This window comes from Mastigoproctus giganteus, chromosome 3 (genome assembly GCF_048544385.1).
Source record: "Mastigoproctus giganteus isolate SK-2022 chromosome 3, ASM4854438v1, whole genome shotgun sequence".
Taxonomy (NCBI): Eukaryota; Metazoa; Arthropoda; class Arachnida; order Uropygi; family Thelyphonidae; genus Mastigoproctus; species Mastigoproctus giganteus.
This window is the reverse complement of record NC_143577.1, coordinates 20,808,432-20,826,854: the sequence shown is the minus strand read 5'-3', so window position 1 is coordinate 20,826,854 and position 18,423 is coordinate 20,808,432. Positions and strand designations below refer to the sequence as shown.

At 34.6% G+C, this 18,423-nt stretch overlaps 1 protein-coding gene across 1 annotated transcript in view; it reads left to right on the top strand.

Annotated features, from left to right (window-relative positions):
* Window positions 1-18,423, top strand: part of LOC150087781 (uncharacterized) — a 251,831-nt gene that overhangs the window by 169,867 nt on the left and 63,541 nt on the right. The window contains exons 15-17 of the mRNA XM_090369876.1: window positions 2,081-2,196; window positions 13,247-13,285; window positions 15,954-16,017. Coding sequence (XP_090226002.1) covers window positions 2,081-2,196; window positions 13,247-13,285; window positions 15,954-16,017 — 219 coding nt within the window. The remainder of the gene's footprint in view (window positions 1-2,080; window positions 2,197-13,246; window positions 13,286-15,953; window positions 16,018-18,423) is intronic.

The following is an 18,423-nucleotide window of genomic DNA, read 5'->3' as shown; positions in this document are numbered from 1 at the left end:
GAATGAAGTTATTAGGTTAAAGTCATTTGCTGTACGAGGGGGGGGTGTTAAAAAAAATTTATGTTGACCCAGAAGTAGTTGTGATAGAAAATGAAATTTTTTTTGTTTGATACCTTAAAATATCTATAGCAACTATGCAAATTTTAGTTTCAGTCTGGCAGTTCATTTTATTTTTTTCTTTGTAGTGCTGAATGAAGTGAAGTATCACAATAGATAAAGTGGAATGCAGATCACTGATTTGGTTCTTCTGTCTGCAAGGCAAAATACCCAAAACAGTCCTCAAAGAAATGGTCACTGTTTATGGTATTTATGGAGAAGACTGCCCAGGTTACAGTGTTGTTGCACATTAATATAAATAATTCAAATGTGGACAAACTTCAGTGCATGATGAAGAAATCCCAAGACATTCAGCAACTGCTGTAACAGAAGAGTGTTGCAAAATTTGAGGCATTAATCCTGGAAGATTTCCATATTAGCAATAAAGAACTAGCTGCAGAGCTCCAAATTAGTGTAGGGCCTGTGGAGAACATCATCCTTCAACAGTTGCATATGAGTAAAGTGTCTACTAGATGGGCTACCAGAATTCTGACCCCTTACAAGAAAAAAGAAAGGGCATAATGTTCACATGAAATGTTGTCAATGTGCCAGGAAAAGCAGGAGGAAGTTTTTTTTTTATATACGGCTAGACACCATGGATGAAACTTGGATCCATCACTATGGTCTCGAAACGAAACAAATGTCAAAACAATGGAAGCATGCAGAATCACCACCCTCCTAAAAAAGGCAAAGGTGCAGCTAAGTGCTAGCAAGGTGATGCTGTCAGCTTTATGGGATCAGCATGGTGTAATACTAATAGATTACCTTCAGAAGGGCAAAGTATTGTTCCAACCTCCTCATAAAGATAAATTCTGCTATAAAAGAAAAAAATATGGGGAAAGCTCTCAAAAGGCCTGTTCCACGATAATGCCCCCCCCTGCACATTGCTTTGAATGTGCGCACAAATGCAGGTTTGAAATATTCTGCTACGTTCTGTTGCATCCTGCTTATTCTCTTGACCTTTCACCCTTGGATTTGTTCCTCTTTCCTGCCCTGAAGTCCTTTCTTTGTGGAAAACACTTTGCTGCTGATGATGAGGTGATTTCCGCTGCTGAGTCATGATTTGAAGGACTTCTACAAAACTGGCATCTGACAGCATATGAGAAGTGACAAAAATATGTCATTTTGTCTCTATGTTGAAACTGTTGTGACTACGTTGAAAAAGTGATACATTGTGTTTGTTTTGATCTTCTATCACAACTACATCTGGGTAAATACATATCTTTTTTGAACCCCTCGTATATAATTACAATTACAATTTAAAAATGAAATTGAAAATTAATAACTTAAAAGTATCAAAAGAGACTCGCGTGCCAAAATGAAATTTTTGAGTCAGTGATACATTAATGACTTTTAATGAAATTTAGAGACAGTGGCAACCTGTGTTTTGGACATAGAGTTATGGGAAAATATGCATGAAAATAGCCTGATTCATACAGGTCAGTTATAATGGAACTTAGTGAAAGAATTTTAAAAAAATGATAGATGCTAATCTCTAAAACAGTGAAAGCATTAGCATAGTTGAGGCATATGATGCAAGAAAGCAGACTTATATAGCATCAGCCAAAAAAAAATTTCCCATTTCACCCATCTGGTCACTTCAAATGTTTGTCTAGTTCAGCCTTAAATTTATTTAAGCTATCAACTTCGACAACGACAGATGGAAGTCTGTTCCAGCAATCAACTACAAGGAAGAAAGAGTTGTACCAAACATCCACAGTAAATGAAATTAACAAAAAACAAGGAAGAATGAATGAAATGAAATAAAATAGTCAGTAGCCCACCGAGATCAGTTCTTCTTAAAATTTAGCTTATTTCACACAATAATAGCTATTTGGGAGGAATGGCTTATGAAACTCTTATCGTTATTTGAAATGTTATATTTAAATTATAATTTAAAATATTTTAGTCATTCAGAGTTAATAATACAAATAATAATATATTCATATTTAAATTAATATTTTATAAATTTCTCTTTTTGTAGGAAGAAAACATTTCATTACACTGGTCAGCTTTCTCTGGAAACGTTGATATTTGTCAAAGTTTATTGGATGTTGGATGTAATCTTGAAGCAGTAAATGAACATGGAGATACACCTTTGTAAGCTTATTTCTGACATTTCAATATGAATAAATTATTAGGAATTTTAGATTTATTGCCAGAAAAAATAGAATATAAAAAGAATTTCTCAGGAAGTTTGAGCTGTAATGACAGATCTTTCTCTCTCATTTAAAATTCTCTTAACAAGAGAGGAAATATCTAATCATCAAAACACTAACTTCCTAAAGCACTTAATAAAAATACATTTATTAGTAATTAACAAATCACACTTGAAATGGGGTCATCATTGATAGTAGTGTATGTGAACAAAAGTGATTACTTCATCATAGAAGGAAAATAGACACTGAACAGCTTATTGTGATTAGTAAGCCATTGAATTTATTGGGTTCAAGGATGCAACTGTTAAATCATTTGTTAACTGTATTGCATTTTCATTTTATATTTTTCTAGCATGATTAAATAATTACTTTTGTTCGTGTATTTCATGTATAGTACCACTGATGATCTTAAAGGAGAAAGGTCAGGTCATGTTATATGCAAACACTTCCTAGTTCATTTCACAAATATACGGGTCTCAATTCTAATCTCAACGATGTCCATTTCCATTTGCAGTCTGCCAAAACCCATGTACTTTTTCTGACAGAATCTCAGCTATCAGTTGATTCAACTACTGCTCATCTCAGTTGCCCGAATTATTTGCTCTATGATTCCATTTGCCTCAGGTGGTACTTGTGCATCTGTCCATTCCGATATTCCCTGTCAGAGACTTGGTAATTTGGAATCTCCTCTTTTCGATCTTCTCTAGCTTAAAATCTCTTTACCTCATTGTGTCAAATTCATCTTGTCTCTACTGTTCTCCCAACTCCACTAATCACTTGGAGCTCTTTGACTTTCTCCAGTCCAACTTTCCTAACAGTGAGGTAATTTTCCTTGGTGATTTTAATGTTCTCAGCTCCAGCTGGCTTCCATTTTCTAGTCACACCGACCCAGCTGGTCGAGATGCTGAGGCTTTTGCAATTTCTAATGACCTTGCACAGATTGTTCATTTACCTACAAGAATACTGGACAATCCCAACCATACAGCCAGCACACTTGATCTTTTTCTCACAAACAACCCTTCTAAGTACACAGTCAAAGTGAGTGGTCCTTTAGGTACCTCAGATCACAGCTAGTGATTGTCTCTTCTCCAATGGAGCCTTTATCTCATGGCTATTCCCAACCTTGTGTTATTTGGCATTACAAGAATGCAAAATGGGATAACCTGCGTGATTTTTTTTTTTTTTTTTTCCTTGGTCGGATTACTGTTTCAAGACTTCTGATGTCAAAGTTTGCTCTGATCGTGTCAGTGAAATTATTCTTGTAGGAATTGAATCCTTTATTCCACACTCCACTTTAAAATCTCGTCCTTTATCTAAACCGTGGTTTTCCAATAAATGTGCTAAAGCTCTTCAAGAGAAGAACTTTGCATATCGTAATTGGCTTGTTTCCAATTCTTCAGCTTCATTTTCTGCCTACACCAAAGCTCACAACAATTGTAAAGCAGTCATTAATCAGTCCAAACTAGATTTTGAACAGGCTAAGAGTAGAAAACTTGCTTCTTGCCCTATTGGTAGCCGAGCATTCTGGTCTCTTGCCAACGCTACTGACTGAAACTTTTGCCCATCTCTGCTCTCACCTCTGTCAAAACCAGATGGGTCTGTTGTCACTTCAGCCAAGAATAAAGCGGACCTGCTAGTATCCCATTTTTATTCCAACTCATGTATTAATGATCTTGGTAAAACACCTCCCACCATTCCCAACAACCTCCATTCAATGCCTCCTGTGGTCTTCTGTCAAAAGGATGTCAGAAAGATTTTGACAAATCTCAACGCCAAGAAAGCTCCAGGTCCTGATGGTATTTTTCCACTTGTTCTCAAAACCTGTGCTCCTGAACTTACTCCTGTTCTTTGCCACCTTTTTTCATTTTCTTATTCCAAAGGTGTTTTTCCTTATGCTTGAAAATTTGCTCAGCCAGCCAGTTCCTAAAAAGGGTGACAAGTCTCTCCCATCCAGTTATCATCCCATTGCAATTGCTTCTACTCTTTCTAAAGTAATGGAGAAATCAATTAACCACCAACTCTTAAACTACCTAGAAACCTTCCATCTGATCAATGATTGCCGGTATGGATTCCATCAGTGTCGACCTTCTGGTGATATTCTGGCTTATGTTACCAATTTATGGACTAATTCAATGGAAAAGTTCGGTGAAACACAAGCAGTTGCTCTTGACATCTCAAAGGCTTTCGATCGTGTTTGGAATAGAGGTTTTCTAAACAAGCTTCCATCTTATGGTTTGCCAATTTTTTTTTTGTAATTGGTTATCCAGTTTTCTCTCTGATCGCTCACTGAGGGTTATGGTAAATGGCTCTCTGTCTTCTAACTTCTCCACTAATGCTGGTGTCCCCCAAGGTTCAGTTCTTTCCCCCACTCTTCCTCTTGTATATTAATGACCTTCTTCCATTGACTGGAAATCCTATCCATAGTTTTGCCGATGATAGCACATTGCATTCCACTTTCCATTTTGATAAACCTTGCCGTGCTCAATCAGCTTCAACTTCTCAAATACCCACTACCAATTTCTTAAATTCCCATCTTTAGGTAATTCTCCAGTGGGGCAAAGACAACTTAGTTGATTTCAATCCTTCTAAAACTCAGTCTTGTCTTATATCTCGCAAAAAGGATTCTTCTGCTCCTATGCTTATCTTTGGTGACACTCCGATTTCTAGGCAAAATGATATATCTCTTTTGGGGATTACCCTGACTTCTAATCTCTCTTGGCACAAGCACATTATAAATATTGCTTCCTCTGCATCTAAAAAACTTGGTTTTCTCTTTCGCTCTCGGCATTACTTTTCTTCCAAACAGCTGTTCAGTCTGTACAAATCGCAACTCTGCCCTACCATGGAATATTGTTCCCACATCTGGGGCGGTGCCCCCAAAACCTCTCTCAGGCTTCTAGATTCCATTCAGAAGAGGGCAGTTAGGTTAATTAATAACTTCTCTCTAACAGGCTCTCCACTCTCTGTCTCATAGATGTACTGTTTCTGCTGCATGTCTTTTCTGCAGATACTTCCATGGGCACTGTTCTTCCGAATTGGCTTCTATAATTCCTGCTCTCTCTTTCAAAACAGTCCAAACATGTGCTGTGCCACCAGCCAACATCCATTTACTGTTCAACTTCAAACTCACAGAACCAACTTTTCATCTTCCTCGTTTATTCATTCAATTACCATTTTCTGGAACAACCTTCCTTCACGTATTTCCTGAAAATTAGTCTACAGAAGTTGAAGTCTAATGTCAACAAATATCTTCTTTCGTCTTCTCAACCTCCAACCCAAGCATGGTACTAAATACTATAGGTTCTAATACCTCTCGTGTTTGGGGGTTTCATAAAAAAATCCATTTAATTTGTTAATTGTGTAAATTTATTTTTGTGCAGTGGGGTATAAGTAGTAATATTTTTTAAAAAATGCTCTTTGATGCACAAAAAAATTCCATTTTTATGGAATATTTCATAAATCAGATTACTTGGTCATATTTATGCATATCTATTATGAATTAGTTAGATAAACTGTTTATTATAGCTATTCATATATAATAAAAGTGGTTTCTCAGTTGAAACTTCTTTATTGAAGGTTTCAATTGTTCCTAAACAAAAATAAAATTTACAAACTAAGTTTGAGTTGTTTACATGCATATCTGTCAGTTCCAGTTTTGTGAGAAGTTTGCTACTAATCGGGTAACTAATTTTGCTGTTAAGTTTAGTTTTCCTCTATGGGTTTTTTTTTTTTTTTTTTGTTGTTGTTTTTCAAATAGGCAGGTACATTAATATACTGAAAAGGTGACATTAAGTGCCCTGTTCGTGTTTAGTCTGTGACCACGTGTCACAATGATTATTTGGTTTACTATGTTTGGTGAAAAAATAAATTGACTTTGTATATGTTGTGACAGTTATGATTGCACATTTGATGTGAAGTGCTGTGTTTCCACTGTTTGGACTACTACTTTGTCTCTGGCTGAAAGCGATGGACCCATATCCCACCATAGCCACTAACCTTGCAAGGAAATTTGCTGGATCTGCTTGTAATGAATGCAAATGTTATGTTCACTTAACTTGACAATTCTTGTGCATTTTGATCTGTTGTCAACAACTTAGGGATCCATCATACTGTCACCCACCAGATCATTCACACTGTCGTCAGCTGGAGTGATGGATGTTGCAGGTGTAACATCCTGCATGAATAGTGCTGGATTAATTTTGTATCACTTTACCATTGATGGGATGATATTATGGTGTATAGTGGTTTGTTATATGATAAGAGACAAAAGGGTAGTTGTATATGGCTGAGTGGGTGGACCTGGGTCTCAAGTGTGGTTCTACACAGTTCGGTAGTGGGTTATTTGTTGTTTCTGATATTTCTTAATGACATTTATGCAACTATAACAGGCTTGATGTAAAGTTTGCTGATGTTATTACAAAAGTTGAGAGAGTAGTAAACTGTGTGTGTGCACGTGCATGCACGTGCTATTTTCAAACTTAAATAATTATATAATTGGTCATTGAAATGGCAGTTGAAATAAAATATTGGGTCTAATAGTAATTGCAGATTATTTTATTTCTTGCTAAGCAACTAACTTATGGCAGTTAACAATGCCATAAGTTAGTTGCTTAGCAAGGAGCTTGTTTTTTTGTTTTGTTTTTTTTATGGAAACCCCAAACACGTAAGGTGTCAAAACCATAGTACTTAGTACCGTGCATGGGTTGAAAGAGAAGTATGGGGGGGAATGCCAGAAACTCTTAGTTAATTGGCATAAAATTTTTATAACTGTTGTCATAAGGATTTTAATTTCTTTTTAAGAAATTTTTATTTTTTTTGTTTTTCTGCAATCTACTTGAATTGCTATATCAGAATGTCTATTTTTGCTTAGTGACAATCCACATAAATTAGAATTCATTCACCTAACTACACAAGGCCCCGATTTTAATAAGCTCTTGTTTTGCATGAAGAGCAGTGGATGACAGACAGTTGGAGGTTTTTTAAAATACAGGGTGGCATGCATGGCATTCTTCACTTAATTTCATAAAATTGGCAATTGTTTGAAATCATTACAAGATATTGCCAATTTTATAACAAAAATGGGGATGTGTTATCCTGTTTAGTAGTGTGTAGCAGTGGGTGTTTCTCACCCTATTCAGTAGCACATCATGGGAGAGGTATTTAGATAAATGCACATTAAGTTAAGAGGTAAGAGACACCTCCGTAACCAGGTGGGAAGGAGCAGCAGTGCATAGCACACTCTTCTTGATTAGACCGGGGTTCGAGCCCGTCACCACCAAATATGGAAGATGCGGAAAGGTCAGGGAACGACCACCGCATATCCCGGAGCAATATGGCCTCAGTTACTAATGCTCCAAATAAACAAACAAACAACAAGTTCAGAGATAAGAATTGCAATAGCATGCACATTTACTTTTTAAACGGTATATTTTTTTAATAAGCATAATTATAAATTTTCATCTTTCTTGGACAGCCTTTTTATGATAATGTACTGGTTGGGCAATATCTGAGAAAAGAACAAAAAAAAAAAAAAAAAAAAACTATAATATGCCATTCTGTGCTGTGGTGCTCCTTTAAAAAAAAAAAGATAATAAATTGTCAGAAATGTACAGAAAAAAGTCTGAAATCTAAATATTTAATGTCATTTTTGTTCTGTTTAACGATACCTTAGACTTTGTATTAGTTAAGCGCTGCTATTTGTTTAGACTTGGAGGTCAGTTAACCTTTCAATGCTGTGCTCATTTGTTGTAAGGATCTCTGGTGGCAGTGGTGGATTACTGAAATTAGGGTCTATCTGCTTATATATGTAGAGAAAATATCTGCTGTTATTTTGCTAAAAATTAGGAACTTGAGTTGCTTTTTTTAATTTTTTAATGCATTTAGTGGACTTCATTCTGAAATTAAATTAAAACATGAATATGCTTCTTCTTTCTCGAAACTTTCAGTTTATCATTCCTTATTCAGATGATTAAATATAATCATCTCATGTTGCCATTCAAGGTAGTCTTGGGTGCCTACTCTGGCACTGGTGCTGTAGGTTGTCAACCCTGGTCTAGACAAAGTGTGGATAAAATACAACCTGAAAGCCAGATTAGAAACGTGAAAGAAACTTAATCAAGCTTTGGGCAATGCAAGGATATTAGTGTTGACATTTCTTATGAAAATGTAGACCACTGGTTCTCTATGCCTTAATGAGTTTTATTTGGATTATTTTCTGTCATGTTGTCAACCCTTCACCTACTTCTTGCAGGCACTATCACTGCCTGCAAGTCAATAAGTTCTTCATTAGATAATTCCTTCTCTTCTTCCTCTATTAACTCCTCCTTGTCTTTGGCGTCAAACTCCAACGGAAGTAGCTCTGCAACCTTTACAATCTTATCTGTAACCTCTTCACATGATTCGTCTTTTTCAACTGTTACATAAATACTTTGGCTAAGTCTAAAAGATCCAGAAAGGAGATGCAAAAGAAAACCCTATAGCAGGGATGGGCAACCTCCAGGCCGCAGTCGTTTTCAAAATACTGTACGGGAACTCATTGATTTATGTAAGGGTTGCGTTCCACAGAACGCTGCTTAAGTCGGCACCTCTGTACCCAAGTGGGCAGGAGCAGCAGTGCATAGCACACGCTTCTTGATTGGCCCGGGGTTTGAGCCCGGACCACCAAATAAGGAGGACGTGGAAAGGTCAGGGAATGACCACCACATATCCCCAGAGCAATATGGCCTTAGTTGCTAATGCTCCTAAAAACCAAATAACAACAACAGCTACTTAAGTCAGAATTTCCCCCTTGCTTGTGCAGCACTCGCTGAATTGATTGAATCAAAAAAGAAATGTTCGATGAACGTGTAAATAGAATTATTTATTGTATTTATTAAATTTTTTATCTCATGCGCAGGAAAAATTACAAAAGTGTGCAATTTAAAAAAATTTCAGAATTATAAAATTACAAAAAAGAGAGGAGACAGAGGTAAAACTTACATCAGTAAGTTTTACCTCTGTCTCCTCATCATAAAACTTACATCAGTAAGTTTTACCTCTCGAGCATTGTTGCCAGAATTGACGTCTTCAGCTGATAATTATGCTGCTGAGGAGGTTGAGGGCTGTGGAGATTTAGAAGTGTTAATGGATGACTGGACGGTGGATTTTTTCTTTTCATTGTAGATTTCTTTGTAGCAGGCAAGCATATCATTCACCTCTTTGTTAACTTTTAAGAATCGTTCGCTGTTAGGATCCATCTTCTCAAATCTCGCCATTGCCAATTCAATTTCACAAAATGCCATTGCCATCTCTCTGGTGACGAAGCGTCTTGGCTCCTCATTTGGTTCATCTTGAGCTCCGTCAGCATTTTCTTTCACTATCACTGCCTGCAAGTCAATAAGTTCTTCATTAGATAATTCCTTCTCTTCTTCCTCTATTAACTCCTCCATGTCTTTGGCGTCAAACTCCAACTGAAGTAGCTCTGCAACCTTTACAATCTTATCTGTAACCTCTTCACATGATTCGTCTTTTTCAAACCCTTCAAAGCCTTTTACGTGCCATTTAAACAACTTTTAGTAATTTCCGCCCAGGCCTAATTAATGTTTAAGATGGCATGGTAAATAGTGTAAGATTTTCAAAAGTCTCTGAACGTAAAATTTTTCTCACCGTCTACTGAAGACAATGCCTGAGAAAATGTTGTGTGTAAATAGTATGCTTTTAAATTCGAAATGACACCTGATCCATAGGTTGGATGAGTGAAGTTGTTTGGCAGTAGAAATATAACTCTCGTGTTCGAATTGAAATCATCTAGATGTGTAGGATGTCCAGGAGCATTATCTAATAGAAGCAAAACCTTGAAAGGAACTTCATTGGCTTTACAATATTTTTCAACCTTGGGAATGAAGCAGCATTTAAACCAATCCTCAAAGTCAGATATTGTTATCCATGCTCTCTGGTTCGATTGGAAATGCATGGGTAGGGTGGCTTTATTGATGCCCTTAAATGCACGAGCATTTCCATAATGGTACACAAGCAGTGGTTTTAATCTGTAATCTCCCGCTGCATTAGCCCCAAGCAAGAACGTGGCCCTATCTTTTGACGCCCTGAAGCCTGGCATTGTATTTTCCTCTTTGGCAATGTATGTTTGATCTGGTATTTTTTTCCAATACAGAGCAGTATCGTCGATGTTAAAAATTTGCTGCATTGAACAGCCACCTTCATCAATCATTTTTTCTAACACATCACAAAATTGCAGAATCAGCACTGGCAACTTTACCACATACTTTAACATTGTGGAAACCAGTGCAATGCTTGAACCTATTAAACTACCCGTTGCTTGCCATGAACTTGGCTTGGGGTTTGCCGTACTTATTCTTAATATCTTTATAAATTCTTGTTGCTTTTTGCTTGAATGGTCGTTAGACTCAGGGGCACTCGCTTCTGAATCTGATTTTCCATCCATATTATTAACAGCTGTTACATCTTCGATATGGCACCTGAACACTATTTTGTGATCACTGTTGATCTTAAGTGCATTGATCCTTTGACATGTTCTTTTATATGCACAGTATCCTTTAAAATAGTATTCACTGTTGAAGCAGCGACACCTAATTTCATTTCAATAGATGACAAACTTTGTCCTACTTCTTACTTAATCATTTTCACTTCCTTTCTAAATCAAATTTGTTTTGTTTCCTGGCACTACCACCACTTGCACTTTTCATTGGTCCCTTTCCCTTCACCATTGTAATAAGTAAATAGGAATGAAGAGATTCTGAAAATTTATTTATCTATGTTTTTTATATGATTGAAGATTTCAGTGAAGGAGAACTCATTTCACCATAATACCATAACATAAAAATCCACAGAATTCTAGTTATCGCAAATGCAATAAGATCGAGTTTACTACCCGTTTATAATAGATTGCACTAACAGAAAAGCCCAATAAACTGGAAAGTGCAAATAGTATTTATTGTTTCATGGTGGTAGTGACCTCCAAAAATGTGTTTTAGAAAAATATCACAAAGGTGTTCAAAATTGATTCTTATAATGAAACATATGATAACGATGAAAATGTAGTGCAATTTCCTTTATAAAAATGACCTTTTAGAAAGATAAATAGCTTAGTTATATAGCGAAAATTTCAACTTCCAAGGTCTTGGAACGAACCACCACCAAAAAAAAAAAAAAAAAAAAAAAAATATATATGCTATTGCGTTAACATTACGATATTTTCACGACACTTCCATTTATTCCTACGGGATGCGAAATATGTTTTCACGATTTTATTTAAGTTTGTAGTGGCAGGCAAAAATTTAGTAAAGTCAAATTTCCGTAAGTCGAGTATTGTGCAAATCGGGGAGTTCCTGTATATATAAGAAACAACCACCGAATATATATCAGGAAATTATGTTTATTGTAATTTTTATTATTTGCTGTTCTTAAATTGTTTTTAACATTTTGATTGTGTGATGTTTAATGAATCATTTGAATTTGTGCCATATATCACGACTTGAGTAAGCAGCAATTTGCCAAATGGTAAGCAAGTATTGCTTCTGGCAACACTGGCAAGCAGGCATAGACTTGCTGCAGTCAGTAGTCATTCCCAAACTCTCGGCTCTGCAGAATGCGATTGCAGTGCAAGTGTATTTAGCGTTTCAACGGCAAATGTCAGTGAATATTCGACAGATAAAAGTAAATAACTTGGAGAGGGTTTGCCATTTTATTTTTATGAAGGCATAATTGAAAATCTAAAATTAAGGTTTTCTAAAATTTTTGAAATTATGGTAATTTTTGATTTAATTTTTTTAGAATTGTATACTATAATTGTATTTTTGTAATTTTATCTTGAATTTGCATTTCGTTTTTCTTATTGATAAAATTAATTATATGTATGAGTATGTATAAATATTACAATAAATAACATAAAACTGTTTATGACAATTTTTTAATTATACATCATTTTAATAATCCTAAAAATCGTAGAAAGCTAAAAACAAATTTGGCCCGTGTGCACCTCGGACATTTATTTGGCCCGCCATTTAAAAAGGTTGCCAACCCCTGCTCTATAGCATGCTTTTATGAAATTTTCTCAACGTGTTTGACCCTCCCCCCCACCCCACGGTTAACAATGCTATATATTTTGAAAAATTAGAATTTCTTATTAATAATCATAGTAGTTATTCCATTTCATTCTCTTTTTTTTATTATTATTTTTTTTATTTTACAGTGATTTTTAGAAGTTTATAAGATTGCTGCTAATAGATAAATTTCCAGGATATTTTATTAGTAGATACAAAACACACTGAAGAAAGAAATAATAAAAAAAAAAATTTTTCCAAAAAATTTGTGAGGAAAGCACAACTTTATTTTTTTTTTGCATGTAGAGAAATTATTATATTATAGTTCTCTTTTATTCTGATCTAAACACAACATGCAGACACCTTATGAAACAAGCCACAGCTACCATGATAGCAATAGCTGATTTGCTACAGTTAGCGCATGAACCGCAGACCCTTCAAAAATCCAGGAAATGAGAATCTTTCCAAAGCAAATCTTAGCGAGAACAATGCCTCCTTCCTTTATGCCAGGAATAAACTAAAAAGACTTATAGTATTACATACTTGATCTAACATATTTTCTGTTTTCACTATAACTAACAGAAATTGGTTGAATTTTTGATGGAGAAATCAAAAGGTATTGGAAGTTTCAACTGTGGACAAAGTAGATGAATTGCACAAAATTGCTTAATTCCTTCTTGGTTCTAATTGAACCAACATGGATACTAAAATTTTATTTTTTCAAAGGACAAGTTGTCGAAGTGAATGGTTGTGAAAAAATAATAACAATAAACAATAAGGTAGAACCTGTGATCATTTAAAAATATTAAAAAATAATTTGCCTGCCAATGGTTTAGATCATGACGTGTTTATATTTCATATTTTGTTCCTAAAATATATATTTTTAAATTTTATATATTATATATATTTTTATCATTCTGTTTTATTTTTTAGGCATATAGCTGCAAGGCAAGATAGTTATGAGTGTGTTGTGTAAGTAAACCACTTTTACAAATTGAAATATTTTAAGCTCTATTATATTTTTTGATACATTTACATGATAGTAAAATTAATAAAAGACCCATCACCTACATATCCTGCAGTATCACCTTGCATCACTTTGTATACATTGGTATGACCAATGTATACACTATTCATAATGTGAAGTTAAGAAGGATGATTCTGACTTATTCATAGGCATTTCTTCTGCAAATGTCAGGAGTCTAAAACAAGAGAAGATTTTGCTCAGTGAGGAAGTACTTTATGGCTGCATGTGGCTACATGGTGCACAAGTTCCCATTAAAAAAATTATGTTCTTATAAATGCTGAGGTAACATTTCATTAGTTGTCAGTGTATCATTTTCAGATTTGAAATATTTTTTGTGGACAGGTTTCTGGTATTTCTTGGTGCTGTTAAAGAAATAGATAACAATATTTGTTTTGCAGCATCATTTCTGCGAGTTTCAGTGTGAAAATCTACTAGATGCTATTATGTAAGAAGAAAGAATTGACGTATGATGGGACTTACAAGTGTACCAGGAAGTTTGAAATATACATCTCAAAGGTTGTGCTTGGCATTTTAACAATTCTGGTAACAGTGCTGAATGTAAGAGAATATTCAGCCAGGTTAGAAAAACAAAAACTATGTTCAGATCATCTCTTTCTGATGGAGCTTTGGAAATGCTTTGATAGCCAGGTCTAGATAGCAGAACCATTGTTATTAACAGAACTATGACTCAACGGTGTGGAGGTTGCCAAGTCTGCAACAGTACCTTGAATAATTTTCAAAATCAATGTCTAATAGGATATTCAAACTGAAATCCACAGACAGAAAAATGTTAGATAATCTAATCTTTAAAGGATACTGCACTGTTAAATAATTTAAAATGTGTATTTTTCCAGTGAAATTTAATTTCTAATGTGGTGTGGACTTTAAGAACTTCCCTTTTTTTCCCACTAAATCTCTTCTTTTCCTCCTGTTTCAAGTTATTTTATTGATCTGTGCCACTAACCTATATCTTTCCTATGTCTCCCCCTTTAATCCCCATCCAAATTATGTTTCCTTGAACCTTTAATACCACCTCTATGACATTATAAAAAATATTTGCACTTATTAGTTCAAGTGAATTCCATCTTTAATAAACAAATTTCTTCTACCAGCTAGTGTAAACCATGCAGAGAAAAATTTTCATCATAAGCCATGCAGAGTTCCTTGGATCTGTAGTTAATTATGAAGGTTCTCACAGTACTGTAGTATTACAGAAGCATATTTGAAGTGCAGTAGTTGAAAGAAAACTGCATTCAGTTTCAATCAGGAGGTCTTTGCTCCTGAAAAAGACAGAGGGTCAACTATTCAACCTGAAGGCTAATACATTTTCTCAGTTTGGCATTTGCTAATAGTTTCCATCTTTAGTTTCTGCATGAATGTCCATACACCCTTTAGCCTTTTTAAGAACCGACATCTGTTTCTGTTCAGCGTGTCTTTGTTACAGGAAATATTCCCAAGCTCTAAGAATTGAGCTCTCCCCCACTAAATTAACTCATTTGGAACTGGAACAGTCAGTATCTGATGATCTGTCCTTGTGGCTGAATCATTAAAGTATCACTTGATGTAGTACTTTACTCTTCAATTCAATTTATTAAAAAAAAATAATAATAATCTGCTCATTCTCTGGTGTAGCCATACAGGTCAGATGAATTCACTAGTCATCTTGACAAGAATATTATCTTTAAGCATAATTTAGCAGTCACATAGGCTTAAACCATAGTTAACCGCACACATATACTACTACTACATTCCCTCATTTGCCCTGTGTCGAGGCTCATTCTTGTCCAGTAGTATGCCAAATTTTGACATAAGGTCATTGCATTCCCAACTTCTAGCCCATGGAAGTGCATTAGATAGAACAATCCCCATATGCATGCCACAATGAGGGCAAGCAATAAGATAATGACTTACAGTCAAAATCACCAAGGCAATGCCATCCTGATTCATGCTCTGTTTACCTTTTCTAATGGAAACAATATTTACTGCTAGATAAAATAAATAGAAATTACAAAACTATCACAAAATATTCAGTAGAATATTAAATTATAATATGACAAAGTACTTTTAAACTTATCCTACAATACAATTTTAATGCATGAAGATGCTGTAGTAATACATGTTTTCAAAAATTTTAGTCAATTTTTGAAAACAGTATTTCCACAGATTATTCCTTTTTATGTATTTGAGCAGGAAAAAAAAGTGAAAAATGTCTCTTCATAGCTACATTATATGCTTCTGAAGGTTGTGTTTAAAAATTACCACATGAAAGCTAACATAAGTTACAAAAGTTATTTAAAAATCTGCCGACCAGGCTAGACAGGTGGGTAAAGTGCCTGCCTGACAACTCAAAGGTCACGGCTTGGATCAGAGTAAAATGCAAAAACTTTGGGAGGTGCATTATGGCCACAGAAGCCGATGCGCCAACAACTAATAAAAAAAAAAAAAAAAAATTTTTTTTAAAATCTGCTATCAGTTATGAATAAGGCTGTAATATTGAACTTATGCATTTATTAAATACAACATGCATTTTATATATAGTAATACTGATAATGTCTTATAACATTTTGTTTGAGTTGCCTCATTTATGTTTTTTGTATTACTATATGTATATAGATTATTTCTTTCAAGAGGAGCAAATGCTAAAGCTAGAAATAAAGATAACGAGACTCCTATGATGGTGAGTGTTAACTGGATAGCAATAAACAATGTAAAATATACATAATGTGACTATGTTTTCAGTTTTTCTAACTTCATGTCTAGAATTTATAAATTATTGTTCTGTAATTCAGTTTACTGAGAAGTAAATTACTGAAAACAGTATGAACAATTCAGCTAAATGTCATAAATAACATCATGTGAATATGTTACCTGATGTTACTTAAATGATATATAAATGACAATAAAATAATATGGGCATGAAATTGACACTAAAGATTTGAATTGTACAAATTATAAACTTATCACCATACAAAAATTTTACAATTATAGTACCAAGTTAAAATATATATATGTTGACAGCAATTCTGAATCAGAATTTCCACCTAAGAAATTCTGATTCAGAATTGTTATTCTCAAAACAGCCGGGACCAGAAAGGTTTGCAAATTCATCGTGACTGCATACATATTAAATTAATTATTAAGAAGTTTAAGGGCAGCCAGATTTTCAGTGCCACAGTTCATAGTAAGGTATTTTTGGTGGCAATGTTTGAGCTCAAACTTGCAATCTCCACAGTAAAAATACTAAAACACCCTCATTTTTTCTCCAAAATAGTCAGTTGCTTCCAATAATAGAAGGAATAGCTGAAGAAGAAAAACAGTTAGTTTGTTGACTTTTAAATTGAACTTTAAGTAGACGACTGGCTGATGCATGCGTTTGGACTGGTTTAGAACAGGGGTGCATTTAGAATGGGGTTACAACCAAGGAAAAGTAAAAATACTAATCACAGAGATCATTATTTTAAATTTCAATGCCAAATGATGTGAGGATGACATTGTTCATGGAAAAAAGGTTCCATTGGAGAAGAGACATCACCAGGATGTGATCTTAAATACTAAGAAAATAGCTAATTAAGACCTACAAAATAAACAACAAGTTATGATTAGGGAAGCTGAGTACAAGTTATGTAAATGCATGTGTATCTCCACCAGCTGGAGTTATGAATGTTAATATCACCGAGGGAAATTACTTCAGTGTTAGGAAAGCTAGAATGCATAAAACAAAATTTCAAAGAAAGTAAATCAAAGTTCTGAGTGGTTTGTTGAGAGAGCAATATGAATTTACAGAAAGTGTAAATATTGTAAGTCAGAGGAGATCAAAAAGAGAAGATTTCTTTCAGATTGAGAAGGCTTTACCCCCTTTAAAGTGGAAAGAATCATATAATGAATAATTAGGAGAAATTAGGGCTTGGGAACGACTGAGTTTCTGCTAGAAAAAAAATAATGTGTGTCTTGAAAGAGTGTTGTTGGAAATGAATGAATATCATTAAGATTAGACCTGAAACCATGTAAAAAAAATTTTTGGGCGTATAATTCTCTTTAATAAGTTTGTTCTGTTAGTTTGGCTGTTCATGATGCATTGATTCAGATGAGGAAAAAGTTTGAATGAAGGGTTTCAGCTAATGCCTGAGACTTTAGCTGCACCAGAAGGGAAAAAAAAAATTAAAAAATTAAAATAACTGTATGCTTCACTTGTCTATAGGTACCAGTTCAGCTGACCATTGAATTTTCTCTTGTTGACATCAACTATTCCATGGAGAAAACTTTTTGCAGTTCATCCATGAATTCTTCCCTCTTAATTTGATTTTATGGCCACTGTTTTTAGTTATAGCATTATACAGTCAGACCTCTGTATAACGAAATCGATCATTCCCTTGAAAAAATTTGTTGTACAGAAATTTCATTATAAAGAAATGTGACCTGTTCAACAATGAAAAATGCTGTAAATTCAGAAATATGGGAAAGAAGTAGGAATGAGTAAATCTTGTAACATTTTAAAACAATTTATTAATACATACATATTAAGAAATGACTACTTACATGATGCCCACAATTTATTAGTACACTCTTAAGAATTATGTCGTAAAATATTTGGTTATTTTTTGTTGTACATTAGATTCTTCTGTATGCCGTTCATAAAAAAAAAATTGTTTAAACTTTAAACACTGATATATTTTCTGTTACATTTTCTTCCCGCTGAAGGCCTCGATGCAAAGTTTCAAACGCTGCCAACATTTGTGTTTTTTTTTTTTTTTTTTTTTTTATGAAAACCCCAAACACAAAAGGTATCAAAACCTATAGTACTTAGTACCATGCATGGGTTGAAGAAGTATGGGGGGAGGGGAATGCCAGAAACTTTGCCCTAGAGACTAAACATGGATTTCACCACTTCAAGCCTCCAATAAGCAAAGTGGTGGTATTTCACCGGTTGATGAAAGTCATCTACCACCTGTAATTTTTGGAAGGTTTAATATTGCCCTCATTTCATCCAACTCATCTTCGATATTGTTACTAGTTCTTTAAATACACTCCAAAAGGTTGGAGTGTATTTAAAGAACTCGGATAGTCAGCTACTATGACATCATTA